Source organism: Pleurodeles waltl, chromosome 4_2 (assembly GCF_031143425.1).
Source record: "Pleurodeles waltl isolate 20211129_DDA chromosome 4_2, aPleWal1.hap1.20221129, whole genome shotgun sequence".
NCBI lineage: Eukaryota > Metazoa > Chordata > Amphibia > Caudata > Salamandridae > Pleurodeles > Pleurodeles waltl.
The window spans coordinates 487,048,299-487,075,277 of NC_090443.1; the positions used below are offsets into that span (position 1 = coordinate 487,048,299).

The 26,979-nt window shown below is 44.0% G+C and overlaps 1 protein-coding gene across 2 annotated transcripts in view; it reads right to left on the reverse strand.

Moving 5' to 3' along the window:
* Positions 1-26,979, reverse strand: part of RAB3D (RAB3D, member RAS oncogene family) — a 188,710-nt gene that overhangs the window by 116,094 nt on the left and 45,637 nt on the right. For both annotated transcript variants that reach the window (XM_069231867.1, XM_069231868.1), the window contains exon 2: positions 19,173-19,400. In XM_069231867.1, the coding sequence (XP_069087968.1) occupies positions 19,173-19,400 (228 nt within the window). The remainder of the gene's footprint in view (positions 1-19,172; positions 19,401-26,979) is intronic.

Below are 26,979 nucleotides of genomic sequence, written 5' to 3' on the forward strand. Positions count from 1 at the left end.
GCATCATAGAGAAGGGCTGGCAGACCAAGTACTCCGTCACATTTAAGGCAGGGCAACCCGCGCGCTAAAATCTAAATAGGCAGTAAGTCTGGCTGGCTCTAGGAACTGCCATCGGAATACAGCTCTAGGGCTTGGTATGTGTCCAGAGTATTGGTTCAGGCATAGGGAGTCCTGACACCGAAGGCTTGATGGTCTCAGGAAGTGGAACCAAGAATCGGGCTCTCTCACTTGTACGTCCCGGGTGTGGTACAGGGACATCGAACAGGCATCTCTTCAGCTTGATGGCCTCAAGGAATCGGTACAAGGATACGAAGCCTGTCACCTCCAAGGCTGGACGAGTTCTAGTGATTGGCACCGACAAGTCAAGACTAAAAGTGTTTCTGAAATGTGGAGTTTTTGAAAAGCAAGGGAGTCCCGGAGAGGTGATGATATGGGGGGCGCGTTGCACAGATGGAGGGATTTTTATTCAGTCTTGCTCAAGGAAGCGGGAACATTTAAGTGAATCAATGTCCTCTGGCAGGCTTCAAGTTCCCACGTCTGTTGCGAGACCAGTCACCTCCACTGCGAGGCACGTCCTGTTCCTATGGAAAAAGGAAACTGGCCTCCAGCAGGTTGCATCAGTGGCACAGATCCCAGCGCGCTGTCACGGAGGCTTTTCGATTAACAGCCCCGCTCTGCTGATCACGGATTCACAAACAGCTCCATCTGTTCGAGGTGACGGTGAGCGGAACATCGCCCAACTCCCGCCTGCACAAGGCTGAAAGTTTAAACCTGTTGGAAAAGCAACCCGCAGGCACATCCCGGTGTATACAGACATCAACAAGAAGCAAACTGGAGCACAGGCTTTATCGATTCTCTGGGTGCCTGAAATAAAGTACTTCATGCTCAGGCCAGGATTTCAGCCTCTTCGAAGGACATTAAACGTTTAGAATATCACACACTCTGCACATAGCATCTAGGGCATCATTTGAAGAGTCGGAGTTGGTTTACAGACGCAAAAGACCTCCTTCCGTTAAATCACTAAAGCCGTGTACCTTCCTTATTGAGCCTTTTCCTGGGGAAGGGGTTGTGCAAAATAGAATATGAGTGCACGTCAGATACTGTTAATATATAAGATGAGGGCCACGTTTACCAACGGTTTGCATTACTACAGCTCTACGTACAGGAGCATTCCTATTAGCAACAGTTACACTATATCAGTTCACTGTATCACCAACACTTTCTGGGGCAGGCCTTTCTCAAGTGACCAGCACACATCAGGCCTACAACTTTTAAACACCCTATGGCGAAGTCCTATTCCAAGAACACTCTGCACAATGACTCTCAAAAAGACTAAACCCTTTGACAGCAGGAATGGTCTAAGAGGTTTGTGCATACAAAGCATAAGCATCAACACCACTGGATCTGAGACCTATTCGAAAAACCATGCACATTACAAGCTCAATCATTATCACTAAACTCTTTTACATGCCCCTCATAGAAAGATTGTGGCACCAAGCTAACCTACAACATTTGTTTATGGCAGATCGAGTCTGAAAACCCTGGACATACGGAGTTAGAATATTGACTACACCCTGTACAGTAGACCTTTTGCAACAGCCCAGAGCATGCCATGTGGGGCTATTATCAACACCCTCTATAGCAGGCCTTTAGTACCAGCCCTATGCAAACCAAGCCTACCTACCAGCCCTAGCTATGCCACGCCTGTCCTCGTGACATGAACATGCTGTAATGGCAGACTTTAGGCCTATCTCTGGCTTCCGTGCCTTCTAAAAATTCTACAATAACCACCAACCAACTACACAATTTCCAATTAGGCTTATGTCCACAAAGCTAGATCGAAACTACCCATATGGTTATGAAAAAACATCCAACACCAGGGATTCTCCGCTTACGTGCTGCATCCTACAGAATGGAGGACAAAAATCTCCTTTCAGTGGTGAGTCTTACTAGTGATTTGGTGACAGCAATCTAGTTTTTCTCCCTTCAGCGACTCAGTGACAACTTGGGTGACTATTATCACCAACTATAGCACAGACATACGCTGCTGACGTGCAGATCACATCAGAATATTGGAGGATATAGGTAACAAACAGTCAAAATGCCATGGAGACCTTTCACTTATGTGACTCAACTAGTGCGGCTAAAAGTGTCCCCAGATGTTGTTCTTGTTGCCTGGCATCAGCGTGTGTCCCCACCAGTGAAACTATATAATTACTTCAACCTCACAGGAATGTGGCTTCTTCTCACTGAGAAGGCATTAGGACAGGTAATGGAAAGCGACCCTATCCAAATGTGACTAAAATCTATCCAGAAGACTCTTTAAAGTTAATTGAAAAATTGGGTGAATTGCAACTGATGGAGCAGACAGTGGTTTCTTTCATAGAGCTACAAGAGGATCTCTGAGAAAGGACTCCTGATTATGCCTTTAATCCACAGAGTGTTCTGGGAATTCAGGCTTTCCAAAGTCACAATGATTCTGACAGAAAGTGGGCAAAGTGTCTTTCATACATTGAATTGCTCATTCTGTCTTTTATACCTCATGGAACCTTATCAGACTTCATCTTGTAGATTAAAATAAAAACCTGGTTCTTCACCTAAACATATGTCGTTTTATTAGACTGGCTCTTGAAGTTCTAAAACTTGGTGATATGGATTAACAGTCTACAGGCCCGATAAACTGGGAGGAAAGGTGTGCTTCCTCTAGAACATGTTGCTTCAGAAGACATGTGAAGTGGTGTACAAAGAACAGCAAAGTGTATGTGTGTGGATGGGATGGGGGATCAGGATAAGTCTGTTGTAAATTAAATTAAACAAATTGCATTAGCAATAAAATGCAAACGTATGAAGATTGCGCCCATAAAGTTATAGATAAGATGGCACACTCATTTCATGTAACACATATAAACCATAAAAGCATTATCAAAAAAGAATCAAATGTCCAAAAGAGGTGAAACAGGAGCAATTCCGGAAATTGCCCACCCCCACCATAACTTGTCTCTCTCTCTTTTACTCGGATTCCCTTTTTCAACAAATCTTCTGCAGTATTTACAAAAAGTGTGTAAACATATATTGATTAAGTTAAATATGCTAGAGTAAATACAGCACAGTGTGTATATATAATTTGCAGGGAGGGATCATCATTTGTTTGCACACGTGAAAGGACTTTAAACAGGGACATTTAAATTTCTTCTTACTTCATAAATGGTAAGGCATCAGTGCTTGATAATTATTACTGATGTTCAGCAACATTAATATGTCTGATTATGACCTTCTGATATTCTTATGCTGTTCTAACACACTGGTAAGTAGTGTACATCTATTGGAGAAGTGCCACATTAAGTGAGCGAGTGACATAATCATCAGCACATGTTTACCCAAGACCATCTTGGTGCTAGGACTAAACAATCATTGCCAAAGCCAGTAGGTTTCACCTATGCGAGATCTACTGGGTTTTCCATTTTTTTTAACACATTTTTACATTTTAAACAACAGAGTGGGCTGCTGTGACATATGGCACAAAGAAAAGAAAAGCTCAGGACAATGTTTGTAACTCAAGGGTGCATCATATTCCCCATATATTGTTAGTCTTTCTGATAAATGCCTCATTTGTTTACACTGTGAACAAGCACCTGGCGCTCTTACAAAAGAGGAAAGGTTGCATTATTCATTCTGAAATTACACTCCATTCTATGTTCAACTATTTAATGGAACTAAGATAAAAATACAATTGTTTCAATAACCAATAAAACTGCATATTATATGTTAAACAGCAATAAGTGAAAACATTTAAATGTGTCCAGCCCTGTTTCCTTTACTAAAATACTCTTTGGGGTTGAGAACATTTATAGAAATGATATGGCGAGGCTTCAAGCATGTGGCTAGAGCTCCACAGCCTTCAAACCTAGACCTTGCTTGAATTCACAGGGTATGTGCTTGTCCCTCACAGGAGAGACTTTTCTGTAATTATGTCTAACAATAGAAGATGAAGTGTTTCCATTCCAGCTGCAAAAGGAGAAGCAGTGAAGCACCACTGTGAAAATAAGGCCAAGAATTAGAATAAATATTTCTTTGTCAATGAGAATGTGGGCACGTGGTTAGTGTTGACCACGTCATAGTGCTTTTTCTTTCTTTGTGTTAAGTCATGTTGCACAGCAACATGAGGGAAGTACAGGGGGGGAGCGTGGGAGTACTAACTCGGGACAGCCAGAGGAGGTTGGGGGGGACAAGCAACATGAATGAGGTGCGGGGGGAGGAGGGTGGAAGCAGCAACATAACGCAGTGGGAGGAGGGCGGGGGGGACAAGCAACATAAGGGAGTGGTGGGGGAGGGAGACAGACTGCAAACGCATGCACTCTTCTAGAGTGCATGTCAAAAACTAATAAAAAACGTACCTGCCGGAGCCTGTGGAAGGACGCTGGTTATAAGCAGAAGCTGTACTAGGTCCATGCTCTACTGTGGATGCAACAAAAGAAGCCCCAGGAGAAAGCAGGACGGAGCAGAAGTTGCTGACCAATCAGAAGCCAGGAAATGAGAGTGACCTTGAAGCCAACCATTACTAAGTAATGGTAAGTAATGGATGGGAAATAAGCCTGCTTTAAGCTTTTTTTCTGTCAACAATAGAATTCCCCTGATACCAGATGTAGCTGTCTCTGTGGAGCATAAAAGGTAAAAAATGTAGCAGAACTAATGACCCTTGAGAGCTCTACGTAAGAAACCATGGGTCGCAATCTGATTGAGGGAGTTGTAAGACTGAGTCTGAGCTGCAGTAGTATAAGTAGGAAAGCCCTGCCACTAAGACATGCCCACTTAAAGAGGGAAATCACCATTAGATGCCAAGATTCCTAACCTGGATGAATAAGGCAGAACAATGGATTCTAGAGTGAATGCGCCAGCTCTAGCCAAAAAAGGCAGGGCGCTCAGGCTAGTCACATAAATTGTCATTGAGTCACTGAAGAGAGGAGGTGACAGCTTTTCTTAAACTGGAACTTATGAGCAAAGGAAAGCCAAAGGTGGTCCCCTCGAGCCTCTCGAGCATGCTCAAATCTATCTAAGACACGTACAAGCCTTGCTGTCATAATCTTCTCAGCCTACAAATTCCGAATCATCACAACTGACAGCTTTCGGTAACAGATGTTCTCCTTGCCTAATCTTGATAGGATGCATGCTTCTGCCACTCATCTTCACAAAGAACAGGGCTGAAATGGAAGGATCTCTTTCAAAACTCGTATTTGTTCAAAGGCAAGAAGACACCAATGAATCCACCTATTTCACCCAGAAGCAACTGTATTAAAACAAAATTCAAGCATTTGACTGTGGGGATGGCGAGGGACCCATTTAGGAAAGCTAAAAAACTGGTTTACACAGAATTTTCTAGCGATGAATTAGAATCTCTGTCTTGGTGGCACTGATCATCAGTAGATCCCTGCTCATTATGTCCCGAAAGACAGCAAAACACACCTTACACTGGCCTTACAAAGGAAAGAGAGACCTGCACATTAAAAATACCTACAAATGTTTGTGTGCCAGATACCTTTGAGACAAGTAATAATTAAAAGCCCCTACTGATCACCAGCTTCTAGCATTTGCACTGTTTTCCAAGGTGGAATAGGAAAAGGAGAACATTTATTCCATACCCCATTTGGACAGACTGTACTCTGCCCCAAACACGGTGGCTGAAGTCATTTGCCACTGGCGTCCCGGGGTCCGTCCTACTATGCCTCTGAATACAGCTCTTAGTGCTACCTTTTCTGCACTGGACTCTCACAGCAGCAAGGGCATGCAATCACAGGTCTCTTAACGAGGTAGTGCCTGGGGTGGGGGCAGGACCACAGAACTGCAGCCCAGGGGTTGTCTTTTTGTAAAAGATAGTACTCTTGAGTAAACAGCAGTATTAAACACTACACAATCCAGTTTTTAAGAGTACAGGGCAATTAGCTGATTCATGATTCCCCAGTGGGTGCCACAACCCTTCTTCACCGTGGCCTCTCCCACCCAGATGACCCTATCTAGTGTAACCCCTCAGTAAACTGTGGCAGGAGCAGTGGTTAGGGTCATGTGCAGATTACGTTCCCCACAGGTTCAAATGTGTAACCATTTCACTTTTGTTCTTGTTGTACTAGGAAGAAAAACGTTTTAAGTCCTTGCACTCACTGTAGCGTGTTGCAACTGCTGTATCCCAATCACAGGCGGACGGCTGTCACTTGCTTTCTCTGCTGTGGTCTCGGGAGGAGGATGGATTCAGTCTGGATCTTTCGTTTACATGGCCTCCCTGGATAGGCGGAGGCCACTAGGTGAGCTCTGGTGCTGCAAACTGGTGTCTGTGGCAGCCGCAGCCCGCTTCTAGGTCAGTGAGAATGCACAGCATGGCACTTGCAGCTCAACCCAATCGATGGCAAGGCAGTTGCAGCCCAAGGCAAACCAATACAGCCATCAAGGCAACTGGAGCCCAGTCTGGGATGGAGCACACATCAAGATAGTTGGAGCACATCTCAGAGCCTGTTTAGGATTGCTCTCTTTCAAGTTGTCTTCCTCAGGCTGCTCTCCAAAAGCAGCCTTTGTGTAAACCAAAGGTCTTCAGACTATGGGGCGTTCCCCCCAAGCATGGTGCTAAATTGATTTCAGGGAGGGCACCTGCCTCCAACCAAGAGCAACATTTATTATGCTTCTGGGGGAGGAGAGACAACACGAACATTGCAAAAGAAAACAGAATGGCATGGAGCCACTTTGTAACTGGCCATCAGTAACTTGCTGGTGATAGGTGTCAAAGCACGTGGGCCGAGGGCAAAAATCTTTCAAAAGTCTCCCCTCTATTTCTGATTAAGGATCATACTGTGGATACCTTTACAATTTTAGGTAAAGCTGCTGTCAAGAGATTGTTGGCAAGCATGCATTTGATTGTGTGCATTTTTAAAAGCAATACCTGAACATAACTACAATGTTTGGCTTGCTAAATATGTTCAGAGCTTCCAACTGTATGTAGGTTATATGTGAAAAAATAGGTTTGTCGTTCAGGGGACCCAATTAAATTATTTTACATGAGAGCAGACACAGCGTTAAAAAGTTTGAAGACCATTGGTGTAAAGTAATGCTTCTCGCAGAAAGTAGCACTGAGACTGTCTCCAAGCTGTAGCACACACATCATGGACACACTGAACCGTGAGGTTTCTGCATCTGGCTATCTCCAGCCCTACTGAAACAGTAATCAAAGGCAAACAAAAGGGCAGACCTGACCTAGGAACTTTTCACCTTGCACAACAGAAACTGTAGTCCCAACCCCCACACCTACCATCAACCAGATGCCAGTGCTTGGGAAGAACTAATCAATAATCTGTTGCTAACAAACGTCCTCGTGGAATTACCAAAGGTTGTCAGGTAGCCTCTACCTTTCAGCAACAGGAATGCAGGCAACACATTTCCACTATCTAGGCAAGCTGTCACATTCTTCCACATTGTGGCATGCTACATCGGGGTATCTAAAATGGATCCCTCTGGCCTCTGCACTCAGACTAATACACACACACAGTCCTAATACCACACCTGTACGAAATGCATATTATACATGTACATGCTCTCAATATACACAGGATGTCAGCACAAGCTTATGAGTTTTACTAACAGCAGAACTTTACACAAGTGGGTATAGAAGGCTACTTCCCTCACTGATAAGATACAAAGGTTTGGTCAACTATACATGATCACAAAGTATTCTGCCACCATCGTGTTGTGTGCCAACCCCAGGACAGACATTGCTCTCCTCGATTCACTATGAGGGCAAGTTTGGTGCGCCCCATTATGTCACAGGACTGGTCCTGGACCTTGCACTGTTAGGGACAGGCCTCCGCCTCTGTGCTCCTGCTACATTAGTGTGACACCAGGGCCAAATAAATATCAGGATACCAGAAATATATGCAGACGGCAACTCATGACAGGAGTACATGCTGGATCACCATGCAGGGAACCTTCCAGTGCCAAGAAATCAAAAATGTGAATCTGCTTTGAATAGATACCTGTATGGGTCCCCAAAATCACCCACGTTTGAGAAATAAAGTATAGGTCTAGAGAAGAGGCCATCAAAGCAACAATGCATGCAGACTTTATAAGAAACTTTAGAAGACATGTGGTCATGCTGAAAGGGTGATAGCTAGCATGAAAAAGGATCATGTTTGTCATTCTGAAGGCAAGGAGTCTTGGAACTAGTATTGTTATTTCTCTCTGGTTTTCCCATGTACTTCCTGGGCCATGGCTCACCATAGGTGAAAAGTTTAACATGACATTTATTACTTTGACAAACATTTTTGCATTCTCTAGTATATTTTAAACTTCACCAATGACAGACAGCACTCATTCAAAACCTTGTCTTCTTTTTAGGTCTGACCTGCAATAGCGCATGCACTGCATGCGCACTTGCTTGTTGGAAATATTATATACAACAAGGGACTTGTAGCCCACCCATTCATTGGTTTCATTGTCACTCTTAATTGCTACCTTCTAATTGGCCAGCATGTGCAGGCTTCACTGCCTCTTTTTTCGGCTGGAGCGTGGACCAAGTATTGATTGCTTCGGCTTGACTGCTGTCACTCCACTGATCATGCTGTGATTAAAGTACTATTTTTTCATATTTTAATATTCCACTGTCATCATTTGTCCACGTTGCTTCTTTCCCTCTAGCCCCCCTATTGTACATGTTGCTTTTTCCCCTCCCAAACAATTCCCAGCTTGTCCACTTTAACAGTTATGAAAATAAATGCATGCCATTTCATTTTACAATATTTACATCATCAAAGTAAGGCTGCCCTTTCCCTCCCTCTCTCCTTCACATTGTCCCTGTTGCTCTTTCCTTCCCACCCTCCCTTCTGTTGTCCATGTTGCCCACTCCCGCACACGATAAAAAAGTGCTATTATGTGGCCAGCTCTGGCTTCGTGATACAGCTTTTTAATAACTTTTAGCCATGCTGTGAAGAAGCCACACTGCTCTACAACGTGGCTTAAAGGGATTGGCAAAGTCAATAGCTCTTGCATAGGCAAAGCCTACTGGCTTTGCCAATGCTCGTTGTTAGTTCTGTTAATTGGCATCTGATGTAGGGTTTTGAGAGGTCACGAAATCCTATAGTATATCTGTAACATCAATATATTATTAGTATTGGTCTAGTGAAATGCCTCCTCAGTTCTAGAGTCATTAATCATGTAAGTCTACAAGTTACCCAAGACATTGTCATGGACAGAGATTATTATAGTGTCAGGGTCCTTATAGTGTTTGAAATGAGGATCTCAGTGACGCCAATAATCTGCTAAACTTACTGTGCTTTTTTTAACTTTTCGTCATCGAAATGCTCATGGAAACTATTCTTACAGCCAATATCCCAATCCAATTAAGGTGCTAGCAAGATTGCATATCTAGTAAAACAATCGCCTCTTACAATTGTTCTGCCCTGTAGGTCACATGTTCGAATCCCGCTCAAACCAATTAAGCCTTCCATCATTTCAAGGTTGGGGGAAGGCAACCAGTTGGTGGCTCTCCACTCTTTGGTGCCACTGATTCATTTAGCTAGACTTTGCATGTCCTTTGTGCTGTTGATTTAGACGGCTATTTGGGTGCCATCTGTGGACTGGACAAGGGAGAGACTCCAGTCTTTGAGCAGAATAACATACTGCTGGGGCGGTGGGGGGCAGCCTTGTGCATGTACAAATAATAGGTTAATTTTCAAAAGTTCTTTACATTAGGCTCTTGCACTACAGATGCAAATGCAAAGAGCAATCTTTGTTAAAAAGACCGCCCCCTTCCCCCCGCCCCTCCGTCCAGGTCAAGAGAACGCCATATTGTAACAGGGCGATAATGATTTGGGCACTTTGTAGATGAGTTGAACCATCAGAATGCACTGGCCTGTGCAAGCCGCACCCCCCCCCCCCCCCCCCCACATCAACCACCGCATCACTCGGGACACAGGGCACACGTCGCCACCCCGAAAATCTCACTTTACCCTGGATTTCTTTTCTTCCTGATAAGCTCTCAAGTCCCCGAAGGGAGACTATACAAAACTCAAACACATAAAAAACGCTGGAAGTCTCTGATTCCTGGTTATTAAGGCCGTGCCCCGCCGCAGTAGGAATTTCAAGTCTGGTTTCGCCTGAGGAGAGTGAGTCCCTATCGCTCATGCCGTGCAGGGAGACAGCGCAGTTAAACAACCGCAAACTCTAACCAAACACCGGGTCTCGTCCATTTCACCTTCCTTTCAGCACAACTAATTCTCTGGTGACTCAGTGGCAGAACCTGCGCCCCTAGGTGCGAGTGGGCTGGAAAAACAAACACCCTCCTTGTTTGCTATGTGGGTAGGTTTACCGTGGCCGTTCCCGGCGGTGAAGCGTGGCAGCTCTCGGAGGGCGCGGCCGGGGATTTCACGCAATGAGTCTTGAAACTTCTTTCTTGCCCAGAATTAACCCAGGGGCAATAGCGTGGTCTTGGGCCTGCTCGTTTCTGAGACAGCTCTTACGTCTTCTACTGCTATACATGTAAGTAGGGGAGGGAGGGTACCGGAATGGGATTTTTATTTTATGTGCCCCAAAACAACAGTTTGGTCCCCCGGTTCTTCAAACAGTTCATATGACGTCTGGCTGCAGACAACAATTTTAGCCCCATATTAAAACCAACACTGTGATGTCACTTGTATCTGCTTATATGAGGGAAATGAGCAGAACTGTGAATTCTGATGCAGAGACGTCAACGGTTTTCGTGTTGGATGTGTGCAGCTTTTTTTAGTACAATTTTTATGTGCAGGCTATGCAACATTACTTTAGTATTTATTCATTATCGTGTGAAAGCTGGAAAGTCCCTCATTCGTGTAACAGAAAAGTGAAACCGTACGTCACAGAACACGTAGCACTGTTGTCCAAACAATTATTTGGCTAATCACACAAAAGGCCAAGGGAATGTTTAAAAGACTGAGGCCCGGATTAAAGAGGGCCTAGTGACATTCTCACGCCACATTAGCGTCATTTTTAGGGTCGAGCCTGCGTTGCATGCGCGCGAGCATGCGTATCGCAGCGAGACGCTTTTGTATTTAGAAAAGGGCTCGGAGCCCTGTCAACTTCACGTCAGTGTTTTTTATTGGTTCGTGGGCTTGCCTAATAAAATCTGCTTGCTTTCATTAGTCGAAGGCAAGCATAGGTCATGCCTTTTCCGGTGGCTAGCCCTCCTCATGCGCAGCGACCAAGTCCAGAAAACATGCGAGGCTCGCTGTTTTCCATCGGGCTCGTGGACTTCTTTTTCTCTAATTTATGAGCGCGATCTCGCTTGGCAGAAGTCGAGTGCTTTACATAGTTAATTTCACTTTTTCGGATTGTGTACACAAATGCACTTTTGCCCGATAGATGAAAAGTCGGTATAGGAGTTTACAACGCGATCAGCTCTAACATGAGCAAACGCGAGACCCTTTGCATTGTAAATGCTTGTTTAAAATGCTAATGTGGCGTGGGAAGGCCAAAAATGCCACACCGTATTTACGTAGTGGAGCAATGCTTTCATTGCATCACTTTATAACCCCTTGCTCCACGTTATGTCTGCGCCAGACATAATGTGTGCAAGGTGGGCATTCCGCGCTGGGGGGGGGCCAAAAAAATGGCGCAAAGAAATCTAAAAGATTTATTTGCGTCATTTTTATTGGCATTTTTCACACCTGCTAAGAGCAGGTGTTAAAGGGAGGCTCCCATTGTTTTCAACAGGCCTATGGATGCTTTACAGGATTAGCCATGGCGGCTGGTAATTTTAGGAGGGGGCGGGTGGGAAGCAAACTCACACTCATTCATTTGCACAGGCACATCCATTCACAACACTCATCAAATATTCAAACATACACACACGCACCAAACATTCATTTAAAAAAACACACACACACACTTACCTTCTGCTCTGCCTCAGAGGTCCCAGGAGAGTTGGGACTGCTGCCTTCCCTCACTGGGTCAGCCAGTGAGGGAAGGCAGCAGTCCCAACTTCGTCACAGAGTGGGATGGTCAGCTGGCCCCATCCCACTCTGGGACGAGATGTCACTGATTGACACTCCCCCTGGACGCTTCAGGGCTTAAACCTGAAGCACCCAGGTCAGAGTCAATGGGAGATGCTTCCCCTCGTCACCAAGGGGGAGGGTCTCGAGGCACCTTTGCTGAGCTGAGGAGGTCACGCCTATTGGAGCTGTGACCTCTTCAGCCCAGCAAAGTTCAGCTCAGGCAGCCAGGAGGCTGCGCAAATCGCACATGTCTCGCTCCTGGCTGCTTGAGCTGAACATGAAGAATGTCTGTCAGGCTGACCTTTGCTGCGCCTGACAGGCACTCTTCATGAGGGGCAAAAGATGAGGCTGCGTGGCTCCTCCGCCCTAAAGGACGGGCTGCGGCTGAGGATTAGCATCAACATTTTTGATGCTAATCCTGCAAAGTGTCGGACTAGCGTGAAAAATTATGACTCTAGTACCCCTGATTACCGCCACGGAGCACCGCATATTAAATACGGCGCACACGTGGTGGCATTAGGGGGCCGCTAAGGGGCGCAAGAAAAGTGGCGCTGCACTAGGTGCAGCGCCACTTTTCATAAATCTGGCTCCAAATATGCATTACTACCAGACAACTAAATAAAAGCATAAAAGGATGCAACAGGTCTATCAAACCAATCTAGTTTCATGGGTTCAAATATATCTTGCCTCAGTGAGTGTCAACAACAACCTGTATTTAGGAAGAAGACCCTCACGAACACTTAGGTGGCATGCTTCATCATAGGGCCCCTCCTCACACCACAGACTGAAGTTTTTGGTGTGGACTACAACCCCCTCTGAAAAAAAAACAGGGTGGGGGGGCTCTTGAAGTGTTTTGTAGTAGTATTAGGGTGCTTATGTGGGTAAGGAGTGTGATTGAGGTATGTAGGGTTCAGAATAGTAAATCTGAAGTGATAAAACTACTTCATGGTGGCAGGGACATTTTAAGGATTTTTGGGGCCCTGGGCTGAGCATATTTTGGGGGCACCTGTTTGGAACAGCTTTAAATTTATGCTCCAATTTCGGCTGTTTTCATGCTCTCTGAGGCCAGGTCACTGACAATGCACAGGCAGACTGGTCTAAATTCTAAATGGGTTTTCATCTAATATTCAGGATAGTGATGTGTGTTTTCAATATTGTGATACAGCCGCAGCTCAATATTATAATTGCAAAGAATCTCTACGACCCACTGCCGTTTCTCATAAAAGGAACTTTTTTATGGATGCTGCATGCTGTTGAAAAACATAAACACAACAATTCACGACAAAATGTCTGAAATAGACACCCACACATTGCCATACAGGAAAATAGTATTTAAAACAATCTCTGTTTAAAAATAATTTAGTGTCATAAGGGCAGGACTGCATGAAGTATCAAGAGAGCTCTATCAGGGGTCCCCGGAAAGGCTGAGACCCTGGGCCAGAGCCCACTTTGACCATGCCTTAAAACGTCTTTGCATGGTGGACTAATAAGTAGCTTTATTAACCCCCCCACCCCCGGGTGACCTGGATGAGCTGGTCTCGCCCTCGGCCACGGATGCCATGTGCCAAGGACGAGACCAGCTCGTCCTGCAGCCCGCCCACTGGGGGAGCGCTAGCGATCCCCCCGTGGGTCTCTCACCCCCCTCCCATGTGCAGGGATGGAAGAGGAATCGCTTCCCCTTCCAACCCCGCCCCGTGACGTCTGATGACATCAGCGCGTGATCGCGCGCTGACCTCATCAGAGGGTGCCCCCATTGTGCTGGAAGCTCAGCTTCTAGCACGATCCAAAGAGAAATGCACAGCATTTCTCTTCCGATCGGGTGGTGGGGCAGGCAGAGGCATGAAAGGAAAGGAAAGGCCTTTCCTTTTACGTCTCTTTGAGCATTTCTGCAGCCCGATCGTGAAGCAATCAGGCTGCAGAAATGGACACTAGACACCAGGGATTTTTTTTTTTTTTTTTTTTTTAGAAATTGGCATGATGGGATCGCTCCCCAGGGGGGTAATTTTTTTATAAGGCCTTTTCTGCCTCCCATGGGGACAGATCAGCCTTTTTTACTTAGGCCAATCTGCCCCAAGTGGGGCATACACCTTTAGACACCAAAGGGGAGCGAATCCTTAGGCAAAGGTCACTCCCCTGGAGGCAAATTTATTTAGGCTATTTCAGATCGGCCTGTTCTTTTTTTAATTGGGCCGATCTGCCCCCGGGGGTGGGGGTTGGCAGAAACCACTAGGCACCAGGGATTTTTTATTTTTTCCAGTTGGGGAGCGACCCCTTATTCAAGGTTCGCTACCCGGGGGGCAAATTTATTTTAGGCCATTTTTAACCCCTTTCGGGGCAGATCGGCCTATTTCTATTAGGCCGATCCGCCCCCAGGGGGCAGAAACCACTAAGGCACAAGGGATTGGTGTGTGAGTGTTTTTTCGCTCCCCTTTGGGGCACATTACTGTTGACCATTTCTGCCCCCCCTTGGGGGCAGATGGGCCTATTTTTGGAAGGCCCATCTGCCCCCAAATGGAGCAGAAAGCCCAGCAGAGACCAGGAAGAATTGTTTTAAAAAAAAGAGGGTGGGGGTATGGCCATACCCCCACCCCAAAAAAATGGGGACAAAGTTGTTCTGCCCTCCGGAGGGCAGATGCAGTAATTACCCCTAATCCACTCCTCAGGGGGGCAGAAAGCCTACTAGATGCCAGGGGAAAAAAAAAAAATAGTGGGGTGGTGGCTACCAACCAGTGTGGGCATGGTTATGCCCCCACGCCAACTAAAGGGAGTAACAGTCTTTCAGCTCTCCCCCCGCACACTAAAAGATCTTATCCCAATGGCAAGTAATAGGACAAATGATTATTTTGGGTTCTGGTTTTACATTTGGGCCATGAGAGCTTGTCTAACTCTCAGAATCGTCTCACTTGGAATGGTCAGGGCTGCACGTTTTGGACTTTGGGACGCTGCAATGTAGAAAAATGTACGAGACCTAGACACATCTGAAAACTATACATCTGGGTGAGTCCAGGGTGGTATGCTTCACATGCACCCGCACCATTTTCCTACCCACAATGCCCTGCAAACCTCCAACTTTGCTTTAAATCACACATTTCCCCCACATTTTTGTGATGAAACCTTCCCAAATATGCAGGAATCGACAACATTTCTACCACCCAGCTTTGTCGCATCTATAATATGCAGGAATCCCCAAATTTCTACCACCCAGCATTGTCGCATCTATACCAATAAAAATTCTGCCCCACTTTTGAGCCTAAAAATTCTTTTTTTCAAACTGCCCTTTTGGACCCGCTTTGGTTCACCCTCAATTTCGACATGTATTTGGCTCTTCCCCTTTGTGCCGGTGCAATGATCCCACACAGAAATGTGGGAAAAATGTGATTTTTTTAGCTAAATTTGAGGGTTGCGGAGGATTCTGGGTAAGAAAACACTAGGGGATCGGTGCAAGTCACACCTCCCTGGCCTCCCTCGGGTGTGTCGTTTTTAGAAATGTCTGCGTTTGGTAGGTTTTTCTAGATGGCTGCTGAGCCCAGAACCAATAACGCAGTGCCCCCCTCCACCCTGCAAAAACAGGTAGTTTTGTATTTGATCATTTTGACGTGTCCATGTAGTGTTTTGGGGCCTTTCCTGTTGCGGGCACTAGGCCTACCCACACAAGTAAGGCACCATTTTCAGTGGGAGACCTGGGAGAATGCTGGGTGGAAGGAAGTTTGTGGCTCCCCTCAGATTCCAGAACTTTGCAGGACCGAAATGTGAGGAAAAAGTGTTTTTTGTTTGCCAAATTTTTAGGGTTGCAAAAGATTCTGGGTAACAGAACCTGATGATAGCACCACAAGTTACTCAATCCCGGGTTCCCCTAAGTGTCTAGTTTCCAAAAATGCACAGGTTTGGTAGGTTTTCCTAGGTGCCGGCTGAGCTAGAGATCAAAATCCACAGCTAGGCACTTTCCAAAAAACACATCAGAGTTCAATGTAAAAATGTGATGTGTCCATGTTGCATTTCCTGTAGCGGGCATTAGGCCTACCCACGCAAGTGAGGTACCATTTTTATCAGGAGACTTGGGGGTACATAGGATAGAAGAGCAAGTGATTTTGCCCCTTGTCTTTCTCTATATTTTTTCCTTCAAAATGTAAGACAGTGTTTAAAAAAGATGACTATTTGAGAAATGCCCTGTAATTCACATACTAGTATGGGGATCCCGGAATTCAGAGATGTGCAAATAACCACTGCTTTTCAACACCTTATCTGGTGTCCATTTCGGAAATACAAAGGTTTCCTTGATACCTATTTTTCACTCTTCATATTTCACCAAATGAATTGCTGTTTACCCAGTATACAATGAAAACCAATTGCAAGGTGCAGCTCCTTTATTGGCTTTGGGTACTTAAGGTTCTTGATTGAACCTACAAGCCCTATATATCACCGCAACCAGAAGAGTCCAGCAGACATAACTGTATATTGCTTTCAAAAATCTGCCATAGCTGGAAAAAGTTATAGAAGATAACGTGGACAGAAATGGCTTCTTTTTCACCTCAATTTCAATATTTTCTTTATTTGAGCTGTTACTTTCTGTAGGAAAACCTTGAAGGATCTACACAAATGACCCCTTGCTGAATTCAGACTTTTATCTACTTTTAGAAATATTTAGCTGTCTGGAACCCAGCATTGGTTTCACACCCATTTCTGTAACTAACTGGAAGGAGGCTGAAAGCACAACAAATAGTAAAAATGAGTATGCCAAAATTGGGTTGAAAAATGTGGTTTTCTGATTCAAGTCTGCCTGTTCCTGAAAGCTGGGAAGATGGTGATTTTACCACTGCAAACCCTTTGTTGATGCAATTTTCAGGGAAAAAAACACAAGCTTTCTTCTGCAGTCTTTTTACCCATTTATTTTAAAAACGAAATTTTTGCTGTATTTTGCCTAATTTCTTGGTCTCCTCCAGGATGCTGGAAAAAAGGATGCAAATTTGGCGTGGGCAGCTTATGTAGACAAAAAGTTATGAGTGCCTAAGCACAAACTGCCCCAAATAGGCGAAAAAATGCCTGGCACCTGAGGGGTAAAAGTCCTGGCAGTGAAGGGGTTAAGAGTCCCCTAGGACGTGAGTGAGTACCTTACACCCAATTGAAAAAAAAGAGGTCAACGTGTTTCTGACCAGAAAATAAACCTATAAAGAGGTTTTGGGCATTTTTCAGGACCAGTCTATCAATATGCAATGTGATAAAATATGAACATTCTAAAAACAATATTTTTAAAATAACACAGACAATTACCACGGTTGTGTGACAGTCTACCGTTGTCACCTGTAAAAACGTGACAGACCAGATACAGAGAAACTTTATGTATTGTACCTTAAATGAGAAAGACAGAGGTAAATGTTATGTATCATTGGTCAACAATCAGTGATCTTGTGCTCACTATGCAAACCAATGTGTGTAATCAATGCAAAAACACAAGTGAAAATATTTTGCAAACAACCTTGTGATATCTCTGAGCTCACCTGCAAATATCAAGTGTACGGCCTCAACTCTAGCCTCTACTGAAAGACCAGAAGAATGCTAAAAATGTACATGAAATGAAGAAATAAAGAAGGAAAAGGGATGTGATTGTGACTTGCACTGAGTCACAAGTCACAATCAAGAAGACTAATGTAAACAAGCAGAGCCTTAATTCAATAGCATTAACGGAAGGATGGTATCTATATGCAAGATCCTAGATGTCAACCATCCCATTGTGTTAGGTTATAAATGAAGACAGGGAAAGCTCGGTGGCTAACCGTTCTCACAGATCTACATAGCATGAAATAAAGTCTACTCACCCTGATAACAACATATTTTTAAACAATAGACCATAGCAGGCAAGCACCCCATCCTCTGACATCCAGCATTCTCTCCCTCACTTTAGAGATATGTTTAGCGACTTTTTGGGCTGACACTCCTCCTGGTACACGCTTTTATTTGGTACAAGATTGTGTACCTGTTAGATTGGTCCTGAAGAACTCCTAGAACATCTTTATAAGGTCATTTGATGGTCAGAAAAAAAGATGATCTGTTTTTTTAATTGAGTAGAAGGTACTCACCTCCCTCTTAGTTTTTATCTTCCGAGTTGGGACACTGAATAAAGCTTGTTATTGGTCCACCATGAGGTAGTTTTATCACTTCAAATGCACTACTCTCATTCAAACTCCTTGCCCATTTAGGGACCCTAATCATATTATAAACTCTTTGGAGGGAGTTGTAGCCCACACCAGAAACTACAGTCTATGGTGTGAGGAGGAACCCTATGAAGAAGCATGCCACCTAAGTGTTGGTTAGGGTCTTCGTCCTAAATACAAGTTGTTGTTGACTGACGCAGAGACAAGAAATATTTGAAACCATCAAACTGGATTGGTTTCAAAGACCATGTGTATCCATTTATGCTTTGATTTGGTTGTTGGGGAGTGATGTACAATTGGGGGCATATTTATAATTCCCTAGCGCCACCTTGCGCCACATTAGCGTCATTATTTTTTACATTAATGTGGACCGAGGCCGAAATCCCTGCGTCGTATTTACAGAGTGGCACAATGCATGCATTGTGCCACTCTATAACCCTTTGTACTACAGTACACCTGCACCAGGCATAATGTAGGCAAAGGGGGCGTTCCCCCTTTAGGGGGGCTGCAAACATGGCGCATCTATGAGATTTCCTTGCACCATTTTTTACAGCACTTTTAACGCCTGCTCAGAGCAGGCGTTAAAAGGGGGCTTCCATTATTTACAATGGGCCCCTGTGTTCCCTGCAGGAGTAGTGCCAAAAGTTTGGCGCTACTCCTGCAGAGTACATCAATAGCGTCATGAAAAATGATGCTATTGCCCCCCCTACCCTGCGCCATGGTGCGCCGTATTATAAATAAAGCGCACACATGGTGGCAGTAGGGGGGCGCTGAGGGGCACAGGGATCCGCCCCAAGGTCTTTTAAACACTCCCCTCTGGCTCTTTTGTGTGAATACCAAAGTACTGTTCTCAAGCACCCTGTAATGACTTCTAGATGGTACTCAACTTGCTGACCCCTGAAGGACAGAAGGCTGGGCTGGCCTTGTTGATAATTCAACCTTTTGACTTAGAATTCACCACTCCTTTAGCAGCGAGCGTTCAACTCAGTAAGCTATCATGCCGGCTAGTTAAACCTTTGCTCACCCATATCTGCAGCTTTACTCTCTTTTCATTCCTGTAGACGGTTTTCACTTTGAAGTCGATGCCAACAGTGCTGACAAAAGCAGAGGTGAAGGAATCGTCAGCGTAGCGGAAGAGGAAGGAGGTCTTGCCTACACTACTGTTCCCGATGATCAGCAGCTTAAACATGTAGTCAAAGTTCTGATCGGCTGCATCCTTGGGGGTCTGCCGCGAGTCATTCGCAGATGCCATCTGTGTAAAAAACAAAAACTATTGCTGAGAACACATCCACTTTGCACGAGTAGCTCAAGAGAATGGCAGTTTCATCATGAACGAATCTGTGTAGACCTAAAGTGACCTTTATATACAGCTGTTTACATACCCTGCTTTAATAGTCATAGTATAGTATTGTGCACAGGTATTTAGCTTCCTGTTTACGAGAGCTCCCAGATCCCTTTGGCATGTAAGTACCACAACGCTTAGTTACTTAGCCTTTGTATTATTGGGACCCAAATTCATTAATATATACTCATTGTCATTGATGCTCATCTACCACTGGCTTTCCCACCCTCCATACTACTCAGTTTGCCATGATCAGCAAATGTAACACATTACTTCATACATTTTGCATTCAATTCATTTATTAATATGTTCGAAAGAAACAGAATCAATATTGAACCAAGGGAAATTCAATCGGTATTTCATGCCACTCAGAAGCCATCCTCAACCTCTGTCTTTAAAAGTTGTTGTCAATTTATTTACACTTTTAATTACTAATTAAAATTATACATAATATAACAAATGACCATCTGGGTGGGAATGTATAAAATGTCACCAGAAAGCCCAGGCATTGAGCGTCTCATTCATGGTCATCCTCCACTTGTCCTTGGACTTATATAAGATTGCAAAAAAAAAAACATGGTGTATTCATGGAAATCACAAAGTATAACCCAGGTCAAATGTCATTTAAAGGACCAAGGATCCACCTCAGTATGAAATTAATTTACATTTCCACCACTTATTTACAGTCTTGTGGATAGTCATCTTCTGGTGCAATATTTAGAATTTAGGGCTCGATGTGCAAACATTAGTAATAGCGATTGCCAAATAGCAATTTTTTTGTGAATTGCTATTTGTAACCGCTATTACTAATAAACTGAAGTGAAATCTGGCCCTGATTTTCAAATTAGTGATTCCTAGTGGGTCGCAAATAGACCTACCTCGTGGATATTAATGTGGTAAGGTGCAATTTGTGACCCACCGGGTTTCATTGTCATCCATCACAGGGATGGTAATCTGCTGGGGTCAGCAGACCACCATGTCTCTGATTGCTTTAAAAAAAGGCATACCCTTCCTTTCAAACGCAGCTCATTTTCGTTTAATGGATGCGATTCAAAAGAAAAATGGAACTTTTTATCTTTATTTTTTAAGAGTTAAAAAAAATTCTTCAAACACTCTTGACGAGAAAGGCATGCCAAGAGGACTCCTTCCCATTTGTGAATGGGTTACATCAGCTTTTAATTGGTGTTAAAGTGCAAATATTTTGTGAATGTATTGCTGTTGCAAAACATTAGTATATGCCATTCAGCTTGCCTATTTGGAAGGGACATCCTTAAGACTCCCATTCCAAATAGCATTCTGTTTTTGTTTGTAACCCCAAACTACGATCCGGTATCAAGTTACCAAATTGCAATTTGGTGCCTGTACATTACAAAAAGCATCTCTGTGGTCTCAAATGGCCCGATCCTGTGAACAGGCTATTTACAACACCAAAAATTATTTGTACATCTAGTCCTCGTCCTTAATGATTTATTATGAAATATTGCATATACTGTGTTTGTGAGATTTTTCTTACCAATACATTGAAACAGTTCAATTTCCACACCCTAATACCATTAAATATACACCTTAATTATCACATGCAACCTGTTTATTTATAGTTTTTGTAAAAATAAAAAAAGGCATTCAAATGACAGAAACCGATGTTTTCTATGCATATAAAGTCACTTTCCATTAGTTCATCAATTTCTGGACCTAAACTCTTCCCGACCCTTTTGGGAAGGCATCATATCTGTGTTTAAAATGATTTAAACTAGCCACTCAGATCTGTATGTGTATGCAATCCCTGAAAAAAAACTTAATCTGTGCCATTCGTTGTGATCAGGGACTACCAACATTTTTAAAATAGGACGGTTAAGATCTGTGTCCCCATATACGTCAGTGCATGTTTGACCTCTTGGAATTATTAATAGGGCCTTCTTCAGAATAAGAGAAAGAAAAACTTCAAATCGTTTTGTCATCCTGGTGCAGGAAGGTAATTCATAACCATATAGCATAAAGGCCTCATAACAACTGCCCCAGTGTCCTTTGCAAGACATTTCACACGTGCAATTATCAGCCATTACAAGTTCTGTCTGCAAAATGGACCTTAACATGCAGATTTTCTACATCTTAGTATTTTCCAGGAATACTTCCCCCTGTGAATTTCGACAGGTTGTCCTGCAGAAATTTCTACAGAGGTTACAGATTTGATCACAACTGATATTTACCAATTATGATAGAATCGCCACAAGTCATACTTCCGATATGTGCCGTAACAGAAGTTGCTGCACAAATCATAATTATATGGAGTTCTGGTAAGGAGGCCAAAGATCTACTTCAATTAGCAGAATGAATCGGTCCAGACCAACTTGTGCTGGATGAGACATTCAGATAGACTATCTTCTGAGTATATTTATTATTCTGAATACACTCTTTTTGGTAAACCTGAATACATCTGGAAAAAACTCAAAGGTCGAGTATCCAAATAATTAAGAAGCCGCTATAATAATAACTTTCTAATTGGAAGATTAAAAAAAGGAAAGAATTTCAATATCCTATTTACATGTCTCTAAAATACCCTTCATAAATTTTCACACCCTTCTGTAGTGGGCCTTGTTCAGAGTTGTGGTTGCCACCTCTGACACCCTGTTAAACCCACCTTCAGCTCTCATCGCCCCCACGGATGCATTGTATTCTTTGGAATGGCTACTATAATCTGCAGTAGTAAATGGACTTGTTTTAGTGGAAATCTGCAAATCCCGATTCTGTGTATCAGAATTTATGAATTCAGATCCCCGACTGCACACCCAATTAAATACAGGGGGAGTTACATTCCTTTTTCTAGGCAGAAAAAAATTCACTTAGTCTTGTGTTTTGTGCAATTACTTTTTTGTGTTTCAAATATGGGAACACCAAGAAAATCTTTGTGAATATCCACAAACCCAGGACTTTTTTGGCGTTTATGAGTTTGCATGCACTACCTTACCATAAGCTTTGAAACACCCATATATGTATTTTCTCCTCCCCTTATGAAGTTATGCATTGAAAAGTCCAAACAACTGGATTGTGTAAATCATGATAAGGGTTTTATGAATACATGTCTGAACATGTGACAATTAGGTGGAGAGAAAGTTTAGTTAATTGGCCAATGACGTACAGCATGTTAACTAGTTTCAAAACCCTTACCATCTTAAAAAAACACTCAGAATGCTAGTATTCTAAATGCAAATTAAGCCAAAACATTGCACGTCTCAGCTTGAGTGTCTTAGAACTTTGCACAATTTGTGAAAAACTTGCGATTTGTCCAGCCTTCAAAACTATAACCCATCAACATGCGTGTGTGGAAAACTTTAACTTACTCAACAAGCTACCCAATTTCTGCAACCATCACCGGAATCATTCTTAAGTCCCTCCTTAAGTGCAACAAGTGTGCCACAGCATGTTTGGAGCACCCCTTCAAACATCAAGCATGTCTCAAAACTCTTCACATAATAATGATTCTCAATGCATTACTATATGCTTAAATGCAGCCCGAAGTAACGCTTCTCATTTAGATCACTGTGTACATATATACACAAGCGACTTGCAACAACGTACGGCTTATCGACTTGACCAGTGAAGGTAAGTAAAAGCAGATGCCACTGGGCCTTTCTTACACCTCTTAATTACATTCCACGCATGGACATTGTTGAAAGCTCACTGCAACTGCATTTGGTAAACCCGACCTGAAACAGACACCAAGGCGGTCATTCTGACCGCGGCGGCCGGCGGGCGACCGCCAAAAGGCCGCCCGCCGGCCCAGCGGGAAAGCCCCTGCAACGTTGTTGCAAGCAGCGCCGCCATGGAGGATTCCCTGGGCCAGGGGAAAACCGGCGGTTCCCTTTTCTGACCGCGGCTTTACCGCCGCGGTCAGAATAGCCCTGGAAGCACCGCCAGCCTGTTGGCGGTGCTTCTGCTGCCCTCCGCCCTGGTGGTCAGAGACCGCCAGGGTTGGAATGAGGGCCCAAATCTGTTCCCTCATAGGCCATTCTATTAAACTACACCATGCCAACAAGCAGAACGAAAGAAGTAATGTTTTATTTGGTCGCCTGAAAGCACTTTAATGCTCTGTCTATAGTATGAAGCACTATACCAATGTTACAACACCACGCAATGCAACCTGAGGAGCAAACTTAAAATATCTAGTAACGAAAACACATGCATAGTCCCTCCCTTGCTGTAGTCAAGGTCCACAAAGATAACAAAGAATGCACACAGAACAAAGCTTTCTCCTTCTAAACTCCAAGGATTCGAAAAGACTTGCTCTTAGGCATTAAAGTGATCCAGAATAGATCTCGAAGAGACCCTAGGTCTGACTCCTTTCCCCAGTGCCTATTTTACCCTAAAGTGACACGCCATGCCCATACGAGGTAAGCTGGCCTGCAGGTACTGTGTGATACTGCATGCCACCATACTGCCATGTACTGTGGTCCACTGTCCTTAGGGGCCAGGTCGGTGCTCTTTTAGCACCCCCTTACAACATAAATAGGTACTGTGCAAAAAACAAGGGGTTACGATGCCACAAAAGCGGAGGGGCTCTATGGTGGGCCCGTGATGGCTTAAGCAGAACCAACTATTATACAAAGAACATCCACTTGGAATTCTTTCTCTAAAGAAGTATGGGGTTCGATAAGCTTCATGGCACTGCCATGGGCCGTTAGGGATGAGATTGCTATGACTCCAGGCAGCCAGAGGGCAATCTGCAGTGGTCCCTGACTCAGAAGGGCTTGGAGTCCTGAACTGTCCGGAATCCCTCTGCGAATAAAAAAGTAAAGAGAAACAGATCAGGGGTCTGAGACTCGAGCTACCTGATGCCAGTATTTTCTATCCCAGTGACCTGCCACTATGGGATGAGGGGCACGGGTTTGCAGATCCCATACAAGAAGCACATACTAGTGCTTGTCAGTGAGAAGGTACGGCTGTAGCTGTTCAGTGACAAACCTCGCGCGGTGGCCAGGGGCACCCAGCGTGCCTTAGACCTGCATGCCTCAAACATCATTATTGTGCCAGAGCACGTGTAAGAGGATTTGCAGGAAATGTATTTACACATCCCAATTCATCCCTAACACAGCACTTTGAAGTAACTGAGTATCGCTGTCAATTCAGGGTGCTGTCCTTTGGCATTAAGTGAGCAACAAGACTCATTTACAAACTGTATGGCCCATAGGCCCTCATTTTGGAGGAGAACATGGCATCATACATATACCCTGCATAGACCACAGGCTTCTCAAGGGCAGTCATTCTAAACTGCCAAGTCATCAATAGCTGAATGTCTATATCTTTTCCAAATGCTGTGCCTTTCACTATTTGTAGCCATATCCCACTTGTTAACTGCAAAGCATGTATAGTTCCTAAGGCTGTTCTGGAAAAAAGCAGTGGGGAATCAAATCACTTCTGGGCACGATGTTCGTTCTCCTGTATTCTGTAACTTCCTCACTGCAGACTACAGATTTACGGTGTCCAGAGCTTTCAAGTGTCAGATTAAAATTATACTTCGAATGAGGACAGCATGGGAATGGTGAAAGGTGACATCCAGCATGACAGGGGCCTGTTTTTTAAACTGCAGCAGGCCAGGTACGGCATGGTAATTCCATCTCAAGATGGATATGATGCCGAAAGTGAAAGTAGCCACAAGAGGGCTGCAGTCATTTCTCCCAAGACGGATCAACTCTGGCATTTTGATGAGGACAGAAAACATGCCGATCATGTTTTACATAAGCAAACAAGAAAATATCAGGTCCTATGCGCTTTCAGAAGAATCACAGCATCTTTGTAAATGGGTGATCAATCTTGGCATTCGCTCATGGTAGAGCAGCACACTTGCCAGGAGTCAGCAACACATCAGTGGATGCACTCAGCGGAACAGAAAGTGTCAGTGATGAGTGGGGCCTCAACCTAAACTTTGCCGAGATAATCCTCCATCAATGGAACCATCCGGCGCTGGATCCCTTCATAACACCACAGAATAAGAAATTATGGTTGTCTGCAGGTAGGGCCATGCACCTAGCATCTAGACACTTCCGATGTCATGGTAGAAGGCCATTGCATATGCCTTATGTACACTGCCCTCACTCCCGGAGTACTCATAAATATCAAAACGAGGGCCAGCATGTTCTATTGGCTCCAACAAGTCTCATCAGTATAGGTGAACCGATCTCCGTCAGCTGTTGGAGGCTTTTGCACTCTTGTAGGCAGTTGACACTGGCACAAACGTCTGTCCAGAGAAGGTGGCTAGATGCTCCACCACAAACTGGGATCCATCAGTTTATTAGTGTGGCTCCTGAAATTATCTCAGCTAGACATTCCTTCAGATTCCTGAGCTATTTTACATCAAGTCTGAGCACCGTCAACAATTTATCAAGCAAAATACAAGAGGTCCAGCATCCACTGCCATTCCAAAGTTCTGCACCCAGTAATCTCAGAACCACATTAGGTGTTACCATCCATGTTGGACCGGACTGGACAAGTCCAAGCTGAAGAATTCTTCCTTTAAGTTCCATGTAATGCCATTTCAATATGTCACAATTTCTTAGATTCCACTTACTTTTTGGCGGCAAGATTCATCAAACAGTTTGATAAAGGACTTTTCAGAAGGACTTTTTAGAGCATTTCTGCCCGTGTGGCCTCCTTCGTTTATGTGGGAACTTAACACAGTTGTTTGCCAACTGATGAAACCACCTTTTGATCCGATACATAGGGCTGACATCAAGCATGCCCCCAGAAAATAGCATTGTCATTGACCTTCACATCAGCCAGAAAAGTTTATGAGGATCAGACCTTGTGTTCTAAAGAACCACATTTGCATTTCCAGAAGGGTAGGTATATCTTCCATACTAATCCTAAAATCATAAGAACGTTCTAGCTTGACTACTGAAAACGTTCGGTAGAACTTATCAGCTGTTTCTTGTTTTCAGTCTTCCACAAAAAGGACAACCCACCTTCGAACAAGAAATAACTGGCTGGATTTACCATTACTTCCTGCCACTTCAAAGCTGGTTTTCATTAATGTACCTTGGAATTGGCTCATTGCACAAGAAGAGTGGCAGCTGTGGCTGTGTTGTGCTCTGGGGTTTCCCTAGCTGACGATGTGTGACCACGATTTGGAAGACCTGGCACACATTTTCCTGGATTCAGACGCATCCAGCCATTCAGAAGTGGACAGGGCAGTCCTTTAACATCTTTCTTTAAAGTAAGCCTCTTGCTCCTCATTTTCATTTATGCTAACTGATTCAATACTGATGTATTTGCAAGAAGGATGAACAGCTCTATGATAAGCTACTTAGTATTGCTAGTCCTGATATTTGGCTTTGGGCGTGTGAATCTATCCAAGGCAGGGGAAGAAAAAAGTTACATAACTTTAGCTACTACCTTCCAGTGATAGTATTTTACATAGATTCATCACGCATATGAATCTATGAAGGATGCCAATGCTGGAGAAAGCCAGTTACTGTTATGTAATTTTCTGTGGAGA